This window comes from Phasianus colchicus, chromosome 27 (assembly GCF_987193195.1).
Source record: "Phasianus colchicus chromosome 27, bPhaCol1.hap1.1, whole genome shotgun sequence".
Classification (NCBI taxonomy): domain Eukaryota; kingdom Metazoa; phylum Chordata; class Aves; order Galliformes; family Phasianidae; genus Phasianus; species Phasianus colchicus.
The window spans coordinates 2,194,158-2,209,341 of NC_143462.1; the positions used below are offsets into that span (position 1 = coordinate 2,194,158).

At 64.1% G+C, this 15,184-nt stretch overlaps 3 protein-coding genes across 6 annotated transcripts; 2 read left to right on the top strand and 1 right to left on the bottom strand.

The window, feature by feature from the left end:
• Positions 1-217: 217 nt before the first annotated feature.
• On the bottom strand, positions 218-4,914 carry TMED4 (transmembrane p24 trafficking protein 4). Its single transcript, XM_090125486.1, has 5 exons — positions 4,731-4,914; positions 2,843-2,943; positions 2,632-2,757; positions 2,415-2,561; positions 218-540 (listed from the first exon to the last, which is right to left on the bottom strand). The coding sequence occupies exons 1-5, from the start codon at positions 4,897-4,899 to the stop codon at positions 391-393; spliced, it is 693 nt and encodes a 230-aa protein (XP_089981612.1). The 5' UTR covers positions 4,900-4,914; the 3' UTR covers positions 218-390.
• A 112-nt stretch (positions 4,915-5,026) lies between these two features.
• Positions 5,027-10,322, top strand: LOC116239870 (interleukin-36 receptor antagonist protein-like). Of its 2 annotated transcripts, none has more exons than XM_090125484.1 (5): positions 5,027-5,294; positions 5,432-5,492; positions 5,591-5,679; positions 5,788-5,912; positions 9,085-9,286. In XM_090125484.1, exons 1-5 carry the CDS (start codon positions 5,051-5,053, stop codon positions 9,154-9,156), a joined length of 591 nt encoding a protein of 196 aa, XP_089981610.1. In that variant the 5' UTR covers positions 5,027-5,050; the 3' UTR covers positions 9,157-9,286. The 2 variants fall into 2 exon arrangements, with proteins under 2 accessions (XP_089981610.1, XP_089981609.1); XM_090125483.1 differs by having other exon boundaries at positions 5,032-5,294; positions 9,182-10,322.
• LOC116239873 (interleukin-36 receptor antagonist protein-like) lies at positions 10,242-15,085 on the top strand. Of its 3 annotated transcripts, none has more exons than XM_031610109.2 (5): positions 10,242-10,727; positions 10,827-10,975; positions 11,808-11,954; positions 12,027-12,151; positions 14,843-15,085. In XM_031610109.2, exons 1-5 carry the CDS (start codon positions 10,699-10,701, stop codon positions 15,050-15,052), a joined length of 660 nt encoding a protein of 219 aa, XP_031465969.2. In that variant the 5' UTR covers positions 10,242-10,698; the 3' UTR covers positions 15,053-15,085. The 3 variants fall into 3 exon arrangements, with proteins under 3 accessions (XP_031465969.2, XP_031465971.1, XP_031465972.1); XM_031610111.2 differs by having other exon boundaries at positions 10,457-10,727; positions 10,798-10,975; XM_031610112.2 differs by having other exon boundaries at positions 10,559-10,727; positions 10,808-10,975.
• Positions 15,086-15,184: the final 99 nt, after the last annotated feature.

Consider the following 15,184-nt stretch of genomic DNA (forward strand, 5'->3'; position numbering starts at 1 on the left):
CCTCAAAGCCACCCCAAAGAACCCCCAAATCCCCCTAAAACACCTCTCAACCACCCCCAAAATCCTCCCAAACCACCCCCAAACTACCCAAAGTCCCCCAAAATCACCCCAGAAAACCCCCCCCAAACCACCCCAAAACCACAACCACCCCCAAAACCCCCCCAAACCACCCCAAAATCCAACCCCCCCGACCCCAAAACACCCACACACAAACACACAAGGATCCCACGCTCTTTATTCCTCCCCATCCAACCCCCCCCCCCCAACCCCACATCAGAGCCCCTTATTTCTCCCCGTAACCATCAGAGAGGGGGTGGGAACCCGTATTTTGGGACAGCCACCCCCCCCCCCCTTCCCAAATTTTTGGGGGTGGGGGGGGGAGGGGGGATGTTACACCAATTTCTTGGCCTCGAAGAAACTTTTGAGGTGCCTCATCTGCCAGATGCCGGTGAGGATGAGGATGACGGTCTGGGCGATGGACCACCAGAGCACACGTTGGTTGGTGCTCTCACTTGTCATCCTAAAGCGTTCCTCTCGGTACTGCAGGACAAACGGGGCTCAGGGGGAGAGGAAATGAGGGGTGGGAGAGACCCCCCCCCCCCCCCCCAAAGTTTGGGGATGCGATGGGAGAGCCTAAGGATGAGGGGGGGAGATGGGGAGAGAAGCCCTGGGATGCAGGGAAGGAAACAGGAGGAGCCCCTGGGGAACTCAGGTGTGGGGTGTGAGAGACACCAAGGGGTGAGGAGGGGAAGGGAGGGGGCTTCTGGAGGTGGGGGGGACAATAGGGAAGACAAAAGAATGGAGTGGGAAAGGGGGATACGTGCTGAAATGGGAGGGATGAAGGGAAAACGTCCCTGAGGTGGTGATAAATGAACCAGGGGGGTGGGAAGGGTGATGGGAGAGAGCCGTGGGGGGCAACGGGAAAGACCCCCAGGTGCTGGTGGGAGCAATGGGAGAGAGCACGAGGGGCAGTGGGGGCAATGGGAGAAACACTGGGGGCTGAGGTGGCAATGGAGAGACCCCCATGATGGGGGGGAAGGGGAAAAAGCACCAAGAATTGGGGAAAGCAACGGGGGAGACCCTGGGGGGGGGGATGACAAACAGCCCAGCCACCCGGAATGGGATGTGAGATGGGAGAGACCCCCATGGACTGGGGTGGAAAGGGGGAGAGAGCCCTGGGAGTGGGGTGTGTGATGTGAAGGACCCCAGGGGGCAGGGTGGGGAAGGGAGGGGGCTTCTGGAGGTGGGGGGGCAATGGGAAAGGACCCCCGGGTGCTGCTGGAGGCACTGGGAGACCCCTGTGAACGGTGGGAGGCCATGGAGAAACCTTGGGGGCTGAGGTGGCGATGGGGAGACCCCCAGTGATGGGGATGGGGAGGGGAGAGAACACTGAGTGCTGGGGAAGGCAATGGGAGAGACCCTGGGGGGAGATGACAAACACAGCCCCCCCAGAATGGGATGTGAGATGGGAGAGACCCCCATGGACTGGGGTGGAAAGGGGGAGAGAGCCCTGGGCTGTGGGGCACACAATGGGGGAGAGCCCAGGGGCTTTGGTAAAGAATGGGGGGGAGCTGTGGGAGGAAAGGGGAAGAGTTGTGGAGGTGGGGGGATGCAATGGGGGAGAGCACCACCACCTGCGAGGCCAGATGGGAGTGGGGCATGCGATGGGGGAGACCCCGGGGGGGGGGAAAGAGAGCCCTGAGCACTTTGGGAGGCACTGGGAGGGACCCCTGGGCACCAAGGTGGCAATGGAGAGACCCCCAGGACCAGGGGGGGGTGATGGGAGAAAGCCCGGGGGCTGAGGGGGCGATGGGAGAGACCCCCAGAGATGGGGTGCGTGATGGGAGAGCCCAGGGGTGGGGGTGCAAATGGGGAGGGGGCCCTGGGTGCGTGGGGGGGGCAATGGGAGAGCTGTGTGGGGGCTGGGGTGGCAACGGGAGCGAAGTGTGGAGGTGGGAAGGGTGATGGGGGAGAGCCTGGGAACGGGGTAAGGAATGGGAGAGAGGCCTGGGGGAAAAGGGGGGGATTGGTGGGGATGGGGGAGACCCCCAGGCATTGGGAGGGACCCCAGGAATGGTGGGAGGCTCCGGGAGGGGCTTTGGGGGCAATGGGAGAGAATGGGAGAGAGGCCTGGGGGTGAGGAGGGGAGGGGGAGAAACCCCTGGGGGTTGGGGAAGGCGGTGGGTGAGACCCCCGGGGATGGGGAGGGGGAAGGGAGAGACTTCTGGAGGGGGGGGATGCAATGGGAAAGACCCCCAAACAGACAAGAGACCCCCTGGGATGGGGCACACAGTGAGAGCCTGGGGAGCAGGGAACGCAACGGGAGAGCCCTGGGATGGGGGAGCAACAGAGGGCCTGTGGGGGGGTCAGAAGGGGGTTTGGGGGGGTTCAGTGCTTGCTTTTAGGGTGCCCACCCGTTGGTAGTTCTGCTCCTTCTGGATCTGCTCCACCTGGTCCAGCAGCTGGCGGGCACGCAGCTGCAGCTCGGTCAGTTTGTCCTTGGCTGCGATCTCGGGGTAATTGTTGGTGTGCTCACCCACCTGGATGTCCAGGTGCACCCTCTGTAGGGAAACAGAGCTGTCAGCACCTCAGGGTGCTGCTCACCCCCCCCTCGACCCCTCCCCAGGTTACCAGTTTGCCTCCAGCAAACAGAGCCATGCGGGTGGAATTGGAGTGCAGGCAGATCTGGTGCTCACCAGGCGTGTGGGACGTGAAGGTGAAGCGGCCCTCAGAGCCGTACTGCCTCGACAGCACCACCTGCATGGGGGGGGAACAACGCTGTACATCACCTCCAGCCCCCCCACGGACCCCCCCTTTCCCTATGGCAGCCCTTTATACACACCTTGCCATCGGGGTCCTTCACTTCCACGTGCATCCCCAGCCCCGGCGTGGAGGGCAGGAAGGATTCTGACTGTTTGTCCCACAGCTGTGTCCGGTAGTTCCCTGCGGGGCGGCGTGGTCAGAGCGGTACACGAGACCCCCCCCAAACCCCTTTAACCCCCCAAAACCCCTATAACCCCCCCAAATCCCCTTCTGACCCCCCCACAGGCCCTCTGTTGCTCCCCCATCCCAGGGCTCTCCCGTTGCGTTCCCCACTCCCCAGGCTCTCACTGTGTGCCCCATCCCAGGGGGTCTCTTGTCTGTTTGGGGGTCTTTCCCATTGCATCCCCCCCCTCCAGAAGTCTCTCCCTTCCCCCTCCCCATCCCCAGGGGTCTCACTCACCGCCTTCCCCAATCCCCAGGGGTCTCTCCCCCTCCCCTCCTCACACCCAGGCCTCTCTCCCATTCTCTCCCATTGCCCCCAAAGCCCCTCCCAGAGCCTCCCACCATTCCTGGGCTCCCTCCCAATGCCTGGGGGTCTCCCCCATCCCCACCAATCCCCCCCTTTTCCCCCAGCCTCTCTCCCATTCCTTACCCCGTTCCCAGGCTCTCTCCCATCACCCTTCCCACCTCCACACTTCGCTCCCGTTGCCACCCCAGCCCTCACACAGCTCTCCCATTGCCCCCCCCACGCACCCAGGGCCCCCTCCCCATTTGCACCCCCACCCCTGGGCTCTCCCATCACGCACCCCATCTCTGGGGGTCTCTCCCATCGCCCCCTCAGCCCCCAGGCTTTCTCCCATCGCCCCCCCCTGGTCCTGGGGGTCTCTCCATTGCCACCTTGGTGCCCAGGGGTCCCTCCCAGTGCCTCCCAAAGTGCTCAGGGCTCTCTTTCCCCCCCCCATGGTCTCCCCCATCGCATGCCCCACTCCCATCTGGCCTCGCAGGTGGTGGTGCTCTCCCCCATTGCATCCCCCCACCTCCACAACTCTTCCCCTTTCCTCCCACAGCTCCCCCCCATTCTTTACCAAAGCCCCTGGGCTCTCCCCCATTGTGTGCCCCACAGCCCAGGGCTCTGTCCCCCTTTCCACCCCAGTCCATGGGGGTCTCTCCCATCTCACATCCCATTCCGGGTGGCTGGGCTGTTTGTCATCCCCCCCCCCAGGGTCTCCCCCGTTGCCTTCCCCAATTCTTGGTGCTTTTTCCCCTTCCCCCCCCCATCATGGGGGTCTCTCCATTGCCACCTCAGCCCCCAGTGTTTCTCCCATTGCCCCCACTGCCCCTCGTGCTCTCTCCCATTGCTCCCACCAGCACCTGGGGGTCTTTCCCGTTGCCCCCCACCCCCAGGGCTCTCTCCCATCACCCTTCCCACCCCCCCGGTTCATTTATCACCACCTCAGGGACGTTTTCCCTTCGTCCCTCCCATTTCAGCACGTATCCCCTTTCCCACTCCGTTCTTTTGTTTCTCCCCACCGCGGTGTTCGGATCCCCCCCGTTACCCCCCTCACCTCCCATCACCCCCCCTTGCCCCCCATTACCCCCCCATATTCCCACAGCTCTCTCCTTCACCCCTCCCCATTTCCGGGTCTCTGCCCCCCCCAACCCCCAGCTCTCCCTCCCATCTCCCCCCCCCCCCCGACGACCCCCCCATTCTCCCCCCATCCCCCACATTTTTTTTTCCCCATTCATCTCCCCACCCGCCCCCCCCTCAGCCCCCAACCTTTCCCCATTGCCCCCCCCGGGGGTCTCCCCCATTGCCCCCCCCATCCCAGGGGGTCTCTCCCTTTACCCCCACTCCCAGAGCCCCCATTGTTGGGGGTTCTCCCCCACCAGCCCCCCCCCCCCCATTACCTCACCATTCCCCTCCCCCCCCCCCATCCCCCGCCGCTCCCACCGCCGCCGCCCCGCACCGATAACCATGGTCTCATCGGGGATCTCCTCGATAAAGCAACGTTTCTCTGTCTCCCCGATGTGGAAATAAAGCCCACGGACGCCCAACGCCATCACCATCAGCCCCCCCAAGGCCGCCCGCAGCGCGGAGCCGCCCGCCATGGCCCCCGCCGCCCGCCCACTGCGCATGCGCCTCAGCTCGCCCCCTTCCCCACTGCGCGTGCGCCGCTCCGCTCTCGCGCGCGGTGCGCATGCGCCTGCCGCACTCCGCGCTCACCGCGCATGCGCGCCTCGCCGCCTCCACTCACCGCTCCCCACGACGCGCCCGCTGCTATCGCGCATGCGCGGCCGCCGCCAACGAACGCCGCCAGGTGGCGCGGCAAGCAGAGCGCCGCGTTCTCAACGCCGAGTTGGCGAGTTCGATCCTCGCTCCTTCCCTTTCGCCCCAGCCCCGCGCCGTCCCCGCGATGGCGGCACCCAGGGGCGGGACGTGCGGGCGGTGTGGCAACACTCCGCGTCCTTCCTTCCTCCGTCCTTCCCAAAGCTCCGGGGCGGGTGGCTTCCAGTGGGGCATCTCATGGGTGGTGAGCCGGGGGCAGCGGGAGGGGAAGTGGAAGCGGCGGGATGGGAGTCACGGGGGGGGGTTTAAAGGGCCCCCAAAGCCCGCAGCGCGCCCCGCACCGCCCCATGGCGCTCAGCTTCGCCCTCCTCCTCCTCGCAGAGGCTGCGGGATCGGTGCCGTGCCGCGCGCCCGCGCCGCAAACCAAGGTCTTCAAATACAGGTGAAAATGGGGGGGGGGGGAGGAAACGGGGGGGGATGTGGGGGGTGGGCTGTGGGTCACCGCGACCCCCGTCCGTCCGTCCGTCCGTCCGTCCGTAGGATATGGGACACGAACCAGCAGTCGCTGTACCTGCGCGATGACCAGCTGGTGGCCGGGCACCTGCAGGGCGCCAACGCTGCGCTGGAGGGTGAGCGGCCCCTTTAAGGGACACTGGGGGGGGGGGGGGCACCTGGGGACGGCCGGCAGCGAGGGCTGACGGTGGGGGGGTGTGCGCCCCCCCCACGTGCCCCCATAGAAAAAGTGTTCTGGGTGCCCAACCGCTTCTTCAAGCACGAGCTGCAGCCCGTCATCATGGGCATCCGCAACGGAACGCGCTGCCTCGCCTGTCCTGCGGCTGCGCGGCCGACGCTGCGCCTCCAGGTGGGCAGCGACACGGTGGGGACAGGATGGGGACAGCGAGGGGGTGGGGACAGTGGGGGGATGGGGACAGGGTGGGGACAGTGAGGGGATGGGGACAGCGTGGGGATGGGGACAGTATAGGGACAGCATGGAGATGGGGACAGTGTAGGGACAGCGAGGGGATGGGGACAGAATAGGGACAGCATGGAGATGGGGACAGTGTAGGGACAGCGAGGGGATGGGGACAGTGAGGGGATGGGGACAGGATAGGGACAGCGTGGGGATGGGGACACAGCATGGGGACAGCGAGGGGATGGGGACAGGATAGGGACACCATAGCAATGGGACAGTGTAGGGTCAGCATGGGGATGGGGACAGCGAGGGGATGGGGACAGAATAGGGACACCATGGGGATGGGGACAGTGTGGGGATGGGGACAGTATCAGTATAGGGACAGCATGAGGATGCGGACAGTATAGGAACACTGTCGGGGTGGGGACAGTGTGGGGATGGGGACAGAATAGGGACACTGTGGGGATGGGGACAGCATGGGGATGGGGACAGAATAGGGACAGCGAGGGGATGGGGACAGTGAGGGGACACCATGGGGATGGGAACAGCGAGGGGGTGGGGACAGGATAGGGACAGCGAGGGGATGGGGAAAGAGTGGGGATGGGGACAGTGTAGGGACAGTGCATGGATGGGGACAGCATGGGGATGGGGACAGACAGTATAGGGACACTGTGGGGGTGGGGACAGTGAGGGGATGGGGACAGTGCAGGGACAGCATGGGGATGGGGAAAAAGGGGATTGGGACAGCACGGGGATGGGGACAGTGTGGGGACAGGTGGGGATGGGGACAGAATAGGGACAGCGAGGGGATGGGGACAGAATAGGGACAGCGAGGGGATGGGGACAGAATAGGGACACCATAGAGATGGGGACAGTGTGGGGATGGGGACAGGATAGGGACAGCGAGGGGATGGGGACAGGATAGGGACACCATAGGGATGGGGACAGTGAGGGGATGGGGGGACAGGGTAGGGGACACTGTGGGGATGGGGACAGCATGGGGATGGGGACAGAATAGGGACACCGTGGGGATGGGGAAAGAGTGGGGATGGGGACAGTGTAGGGACAGTGCACAGATGGGGACAGTGTGGGGGTGGGGACAGCATGGGGATGGGGAAAGAGGGGATTGGGACAGCGAGGGGATGGGGACAGAATGGGGACACTGAGGGGATGGGGACAGCAAGGGGATGGGGACAGTGTAGGGACACTGTGGTGGGGGGGGGCAGTGAGGGGATGGGGATGGGGACAGAATAGGGACAGCGTGGGGGTGGGGACAGCGTGGGGATGGGGACAGAATAGGGACACGATGGGGATGGGGACAGCAAGGGGATGGGGACAGAATAGGGACAACATAGGGATGGGGACAGTGTAGGGACAGCATGGGGGTGGGGACAGCGTGGGGATGGGGACAGTATAGGGTCAGCATGGGGATGGGGTCAATAGAGGGACACTGTGGGGGTGGGGACAGCAAGGGACAGTGAGGGAGTAGAGAACAGCATGAGGATGGGGACAGTGCAGTGACAGCATGGAATGGGGACAGCGTGAGGGTGGGGACAGTGAGGGGATGGGGACAGTATAGGGACAGCATGGGGATGGGGACAGTACAGGAATGGGGACAATGAGGGGACAGTGAAGGATGGGGGACAGCATGAGGATGGGGACAGTGCAGTGACATGGGGGGGTGGGGACAGTGGGGGATGGGGACAATATAGGGATCGGGACAGGACAGTGACACAATGGGGATGGGGACAGTGAGGGGTGGGGACAGTATGGAGGTGGGGACAGCATGAGGATGGGGACATTATGGGGATGAGATACGAAGGGATCCTGGGAATAGGGACACTATGGAGATGGGGACACTATGGGGACAGGGACTCTGGGGGGATGGGGACAACCTGGGGATGGGGACACTGTGGAGATGAGACACAAAAGGATCCCAAGGATGGGGACAACTTGAGGATGGTGACACCACAGGGATGGGACACAAAGGGATCCTGGGAATGAGGACACTGGGGATGGGGACATTGTGGGGATGGGGACAACCTGGGGATGGGGACGCTGTGAAGATGAGACACAAAGGGATCCCGGGGGTGGGGACACTGGGGATGGGGACATTATGGGAATGGGGACAACCTGGGGATGGGGTCAACATGGGGATGGGGACATTATGGGAATGGGGACACTGTGGGGATGGGGATGCTGTGGGGGTGGGACACAAAGGGATCCCAGGGATGGGGACACCGTGGGGATGGGGACAACCTGGGGATGGGGACACTGTGGGGATGGGACACAAAGGGATCCTGGGGGTGGGGACACCATAGGGATGGGAACAACCTGGGGATGGGGACACTGTGGGGGTGGGACACAAAGGGATCCTGGGGATGGGGACATTGTGGGGATGGGGACAGCCTGGGAATGGAGACATTGTGAGGATGAGACACAAAGGGATCCTGGGGTTGAGGACACTGGGGATGGGGACACTGTAAAGATGGGACACAAAGGGATCCTGGGGGTGGGGACACCATAGGGATGGGAACAACCTGGGGATGGGGACATTGTGGGCATGGGGACACTGTGGGGATGGGGACAACCTGGGGATGGGGACTCTGTGGAGATGGGACACAAAAGGATCCCAGGGATGGGGTCACCGTGGGGATGGGGACAACCTGGGGATGGTGACACTGTGAAGATAGGACACAAAGGGATCCTGGGAATGGGCACAACCTGGGGATGGGGACGCTGTGGGGATGGGACACAAAAGGATCCCGGGGATGGGGTCACCGTGCGGATGGGGACAACCTGGGGATGGGGATGCTGTGAAGATGGGACACAAAGCGATCCCAGGGATGGGGTCACCGTGGGGATGGGGACAACCTGGGAATGGGGACGCTGTGAAGATGGGACACAAAGGGATCCTGGGGGTGGGGACACCATAGGGATGGGAACAACCTGGGGATGGGGACACTGTGGGCATGGGGACACTGGGGGGATGGGGACAACCTGGGGATGGGGACGCTGTGGGGATGGGACACAAAAGGATCCCGGGGATTGGGGTCACCGTGCGGATGGGGACAACCTGGGGATGGGGACGCTGTGAAGATGGGACACAAAGCGATCCCAGGGATGGGGTCACCGTGGCGACGGGGACATCGCGGGGCCGGGGTCACCGTGGCGATGTGACACCGAGGGATGAGGTCCCCCCCCCCCGCTGCCGGCAGGATGCAGACATCACGGAGCTGCCCCGCAGCGGCGCAGCCTCGGCCCCGTTCACCTTCTTCCGCACCTACAAGGACGGCTTGTGGCGCTTCGAGTCGGCCGCCAACCCCGGCTGGTTCCTCTGCACCTCCGCCCGCGCCCACCAACCCCTGGGGTTGTCCCGGTGCCCCGACGCCTCCCACGTCCTGGATTTCTACTTCCAGCTGTGCTGAGCCCGGCCCCGTGGAATAAAAGCTCTTTGATCCGCGTTGGGTGGAACCGGCGTTGGTGCCGGGAGTGACGTGGGTGTCGGGGCTGCCCCAAAATGACGGGGAACGGCCCCTTCCCGGATCCCATCGGCACGCCCGGCTGGGATTGGGGTTGGGATGGAGGGGGTGGGGGGTGGGGGGTTGTGGGAGTGCTGTGGGGATGGGGGGTGATGGGGCAGAAGAGAGCATGGGGACAGAATGCGTGGGGTTGTGGGGACGTGGGGATGGGGCACAAAAGAACGTGGGGACAGAATGCGTGGGGTTGTGGGGATGGATGTGGGGATGGGGGCTTGGGGGACAGACATGGGGATGGGGGACAGAGGGGATGGGGGCCATGGGGACGTGGGGACGGGGCACAAAAGAGCATGGGGACAGAGCGTGTGGGATTGTGGGGATGGGGACAGGGGGCATAGGGGACAGGGATGGGGATGAGGGCACAGGAAGATGGGGATGGGGCAGAAAAGAGCATGGGGAGAGAATATGTGGGATTGTGGGTGCATGGGGGACAGACGTGGGGATGGGGGACGGACGTGGGGATGGGGGACGGACGTGGGGATGGGGGACGGACGTGGGGATGGGGGGCACGGGATGATGGGGATGGGGCACAAAAGAGCATGGGGACGGAGTACATGGGATTGTGGGGATGGGTGTGGGGTCACGGGGGTGGGGGTATGGGACATCGGAGGCGGGACATGAGATGGGACACGAGATAATGGGGACAGAAGCCACGGGATTGGGGGGGGGGGCGTGGGGATGGGGGCGCGTGGGACGCTGGATTGGGCACGTAGGGACGTGGGGACAGGGCACAGGAGCGTGGGGATGTGGGGATGTGACACGCAGCGTTGTGGGGACAGGGGGCACGGGGCCGGACTGTGGGGGTGAGGGACGATGGGGCCGCGATGCACGGGATGTGGGATGGTGGGGACAAAGGTGCATCCTGGGGACCGCCTATGGGACACGGCGGGGACAAAGCACGGAGGCCACGCTGTGGGGCACGGCCCACAGGCAGGTGGGGACGTGAATTTCGCCACCACCCCACATCCTGTCACCTCCTGTGCCCGCCCAGACGCTTCTCTCCATCCACCCCGGGGCGGGCCCTGTCCCCGTGCCCTATAAAAGCACCGCCGGTGACAGCCCAGGGGACACCACGCGCAGGGCAGGACTCGGAAGCCACCAGGCTGTGCTTCCGTTGGGGACAAGCGGGGACGGAGCCCGGGCCACATTTTTGGGGCGTTCACTCTGGAACCTACTGACGGTCGGTGCCGGCAGCCATGTCCTTCGTGCCCAGAGAGGCAGGCAGGTGAGCCGCGGGGACGGGGCCGTCCCTGTCACCTCTCGTGTCTCAGGACTGAGTCACGCAGCCGTGGCAGCCGCCCTCAGCTCTGTGTCACCCCACCAGGGGCCGCGGGGGACATCCTGTGGGGTGGCATCAGCACCGGGGGCGGCCGCTGGGGGTGGCGATGGAGGCGGCCGCTGGGGACGGCGACCCGATGGAGTCCGTTGTTGACCCCGACATGGTGGCCTTGTTTGATGACTTCCTGGGGAGAGGTAGGGATGGGGAGCGCGGGGGGCCCTGTCCTCGTGTCCCCAAGGTCCCCTGAGAGCTACATCCCCTTGTCCCCATGTTCCCATGGGGCCGGTCCCCATGGTCCCCTCAGAGCCCCATGTCCTCATGGCCCCCAAGAACCCCATCCCCATGTCCCCATGTCCCCCTGGTCCCCTCAGAGCCCCACCCCCACGTCCTCATGGCCCCCAAGAACCCCATCCCCTTGTCCCCTGTCCCCACGGTCCCCTTAGAGCTCCATCCCAACGTCCCCATATCCCCTGTCCCCATGTCCTGCGTCCCCATGGTCCCCTCAGAGCTCCATCCCCATTTCCCCATATCCCCTGTCCCCACGGTCCCCCAAGAACCCCATCCCCATGTCCTCATGTCCCCCATCCCCATTGTCCCCTCAGAGCCCCATCCTCATGTCCCCGTGTCCCTGTGTCCCCATGTCCCCATGTCCCCATGTCCCCGTGTCCCCGTGTCCCCATGTCCCCATGTCCCCGTGTCCCCATGTCCCCTCCCTTGCAATGTCCACGCATCCCCACGCCCCCAAGATGCCCATCACGCCTTTATCCCCTCTCCATGCCCCCATGTCCCCAAGGTCCCCACGTTGCCGTGTCCCCTCCCTCCATGCTTGTGATGCCCACCCATCCCCCCACGCCCTCCTTCCCCACGTCCCCAAATCCCCACCCAGCTGCGACGTCCCATCCCCCCACCTCCAAGCCCCGTGTCCCCCTTCCCAGCGCCGCCCGCACGTCCCCCCGTCCCTCCACGGCCCCACATCACCCACGTCCCCCCTCTCCCCCCCCCACCCCTTATCCCCACGTACCGCAGTCGAGGAATTCTCCACCTCGGCGCTGGTCCCGGCGGGCGCTCAGCCGTACCACTACGTGGTGAGGGACACGGAGCACAAAGGTCTCTACCTGAGGGACGGGCGTTTGGTGGCCGCCAACCTGCAGGGTGCCAACGCCGACCAGGAAGGTGAGTGCTGGGAGGTGGGGGGCGTCACCCGCGCCCATAGGGTGCCCCCCACCCACCCCCGTCTCCCCGCAGAACCCATCAGCGTGGTGCCCAACCGGCACCTGGAGCGCCAGCGGTGTCCCCTCCTGGTGGGGATTCGTGGGGGCACCAAGGCGTTGTCCTGTGGCACCGGCCCCGAGCCCCGACTGCAGCTGGAGGTGAGCGTGGGGGGGTGTCAGTGAGGGGGGGGCTGGAGGTGGGGCAGCTCCGGGTGGGGGCAACTCGGGGTGGTGGGGATGTGGGGGGTGGGCAACACTAAGCGGGTTGCGTGGTGGGACGAGGTGAGGTGGGATTCCAAAGGTGGGGCATCCAAAGGTGGGATAATCCATGGAGGACACAACGTGGTTGGACATCCCACGATGGGACATCGAATGATGGGACACCCCAAGTTGGGACATCTCATGGTGGGACATCCTGAGGTGGGACACCCCAGGGTGAACATCCCATGGTGGGACACTCCATGGCTGGGCATCCCATGGTGGGACACCCCAAGTTGGGACATCCCATGGTGGGACACGGCATGGCTGGACATCCCAAGATGGGACATCCAGTGATGGGACACCCCAAATTGGGACATCCCATGGTGGGACACGGCATGGCTGGACATCCCAAGATGGGACATCCAGTGATGGGACACCCCAAATTGGGACATCCCATGATGGGACATCCTGAGGTGGGATACCCCAGGGTGAACATCCCATGGTGGGACACTCCATGGCTGGACATCTCATGGTGGGACACCCCAAGTTGGGACATCCTGTGGTGGGACACAGCATGGCTGGACATCCCATGACAGGAAATCCCACGATGGAACATCCCATAGCAGGACGTCCCATGATGGGAAACCCCAGGGTTGACACATCCTGTGGTGAGACATCCCAAGTTGGGACACACCGTGGTGGGACACCCCGAGATGGGACATCCCGTGGTGGGCACCCCATTGTGGTGGCACCAGGACATGTTGGCAACCCAAAGCATCCTGAGGTCTTGGGGTGGTGCAAGTGGGGGCAACTGTGGGTGGTGGCACCCCGAGATGGTGGCACCTGGAGGTTGGGGTCCCTTGGGTTGGCGTCACACCAAGCTGGTGTCACATGAAGGCGGGGTTCTATGGGGCGGTGACCCCTGGATGTGGGGCTCCATGGGGCAGTGACCCCAGATGTTGAGTTCTATGGGGCGGTGTCCCCTGGAAGTGGGGTTTTATGGGGTGGTGACCCCTAGATGTGGAGCTCTATGGGGCAGTGATCCCTGGAGGTTGAGTTTTATGGGGCGGTGACCCCTGGATTTTGGGTTCTGTGGGGCAGTGACCCCCGGATGTGGGGCTCCATGGGGCAGTGACCCCAGATGTTGAGTTCTATGGGGCAGCGTCCCCTGGATGTTGGGTTCTATGGGGTGGTGACCCCTGGACGTTGGGTTTTATGGGGCGGTGACCCCTGGATGTGGGGCTCTATGGGGCAGTGACCCCTGGAAGTTGGGTTTTATGGGGCAGTGACCCCTGGATTTTCGGTTCTATGGGGCACTGACCTCCGGATGTGGGGCTCTATGGGGCAGTGTCCCCTGGAAGTTGGGTTTTATGGGGCAGTGAACCCTGGATGTGGGGCTCTATGGGGCAGTGATCCCTGGAGATTGGGTTTTATGGGGCAGTGACCCCTGGATTTTGGGTTCTGTGGGGCACTGACCCCCGGATGTGGGGCTCTATGGGGCAGTGACCCCTGGAAGTTGGGTTTTATGGGGTGGTGACCCCTGGATGTGGGTCTCTAAGGGGCAGTGACCCCAGATGTTGAGTTCTATGGGGCAGTGTCCCCTGGACGTTGGGTTCTATGGGGCGGTGACCCCTAGATGTGGAGCTCTATGGGGCAGTGACCCCTGGAAGTTGGGTTTTATGGGGCGGTGACCCCTGGATGTGGGGCTCTATGGGGTGGTGACCCCTGGATGTGGGTCTCTAAGGGGCAGTGACCCCAGATGTCGAATTCTATGGGGCAGTGTCCCCTGGAAGTTGGGTTCTATGGGGCACTGACCCCTGGATGTGGGGCTCCATGGGGCAGCGACCCCAGATGTGGAGCTCTATGGGGCAGTGACCCCTGGAAGTTGGGTTTTATGGGGTGGTGACCCCTGGATGTGGGTCTCTAAGGGGCAGTGACCCCAGATGTTGAGTTCTATGGGGCAGTGTCCCCTGGACGTTGGGTTCTATGGGGCGGTGACCCCTAGATGTGGAGCTCTATGGGGCAGTGATCCCTGGAGGTTGAGTTTTATGGGGCGGTGACCCCTGGATTTTGGGTTCTGTGGGGCGGTGACCCCCGGATGTGGGGCTCTATGGGGCAGCGACCCCAGATGTGGAGCTCTATGGGGCAGTGTCCCCTGGAAGTTGGGTTTTATGGGGCAGTGAACCCTGGATGTGGGGCTTTATGGGGCAGTGTCCCCTGGAAGTTGGGTTTTATGGGGCAGTGAACCCTGGATGTGGGGCTTTATGGGGTGGTGACCCCTGGAAGTTGGGTTTTATGGGGTGGTGACCCCTGGATGTGGAGCTCTATGGGGCAGTGATCCCTGGAGGTTGAGTTTTATGGGGCAGTGATCCCTGGAGGTTGGGTTTTATGGGGCGGTGACCCCTGGATTTTGGGTTCTGTGGGGCGGTGACCCCCGGATGTGGGGCTCTATGGGGCAGTGACCCCTGGAAGTTGGGTTCTATGGGGTGGTGATCCCTGAAGGCTGTATTCTATGGGGCAGTGACTCCAGCTGTAGGGTTCTATGGGGTCGTGTCCCCGGAAGTTGGGTTTTATGGGGCGGTGACCCCCGGATGTGGGGCTCTATGGGGCGGCCCCACGCGGAGGTGCCCACACCTTTCGATCCCGCAGGAGGTGAAGCTGTTGGATCTGTTCGCCTCGCAGGACGCGGCCATTCCCTACACGTTCTACAAGACGTTCGGGGGCAGCACGCACAGCTTCGAGGCCGCCGCGTTCCCGGGCCATTTCCTGAGCACCGCCCCGCAGTCCGACCAGGAGCTGGGCCTGGCGCCGCGCACCGCCCCGGGCTCCATCACGTCCTTCTACCTGCGGCGCCGGTGACGGGGGGCGGCCCCCCCATAGAAATAAAGGCGCTGCCCGCAGTGTCTGCGTGTGTGCGGTTACGGGCCGGGCTCCGGTTGGGGGCCGTTCAAGGCCATCCGGCCCAACCCCCCCGCGCCGAACAGGGTCGCA

Excerpts from the sequence above, each read along its gene's own strand:
- TMED4 (XM_090125486.1), bottom strand. The coding sequence starts at position 4,899 with ATGCGCAGTGGGCGGGCGGCGGGGGCCATGGCGGGCGGCTCCGCGCTG. Across the intron at positions 2,944-4,730 it reads CGATGAGACCATGGTTATCG|GGAACTACCGGACACAGCTG; the intron begins GTGCGGGGCGGC and ends GCCGCCCCGCAG. Across the intron at positions 2,758-2,842 it reads TGAAGGACCCCGATGGCAAG|GTGGTGCTGTCGAGGCAGTA; the intron begins GTGTGTATAAAG and ends CCCCCCATGCAG.
- LOC116239870 (XM_090125483.1), top strand. The coding sequence starts at position 5,051 with ATGCGCGGCCGCCGCCAACGAACGCCGCCAGGTGGCGCGGCAAGCAGA. Across the intron at positions 5,295-5,431 it reads AGTGGGGCATCTCATGGGTG|AGGCTGCGGGATCGGTGCCG; the intron begins GTGAGCCGGGGG and ends TCCTCCTCGCAG. Across the intron at positions 5,680-5,787 it reads CGCCAACGCTGCGCTGGAGG|AAAAAGTGTTCTGGGTGCCC; the intron begins GTGAGCGGCCCC and ends GTGCCCCCATAG.
- LOC116239873 (XM_031610109.2), top strand. The coding sequence starts at position 10,699 with ATGTCCTTCGTGCCCAGAGAGGCAGGCAG. Across the intron at positions 11,955-12,026 it reads TGCCAACGCCGACCAGGAAG|AACCCATCAGCGTGGTGCCC; the intron begins GTGAGTGCTGGG and ends GTCTCCCCGCAG. Across the intron at positions 12,152-14,842 it reads AGCCCCGACTGCAGCTGGAG|GAGGTGAAGCTGTTGGATCT; the intron begins GTGAGCGTGGGG and ends TCGATCCCGCAG.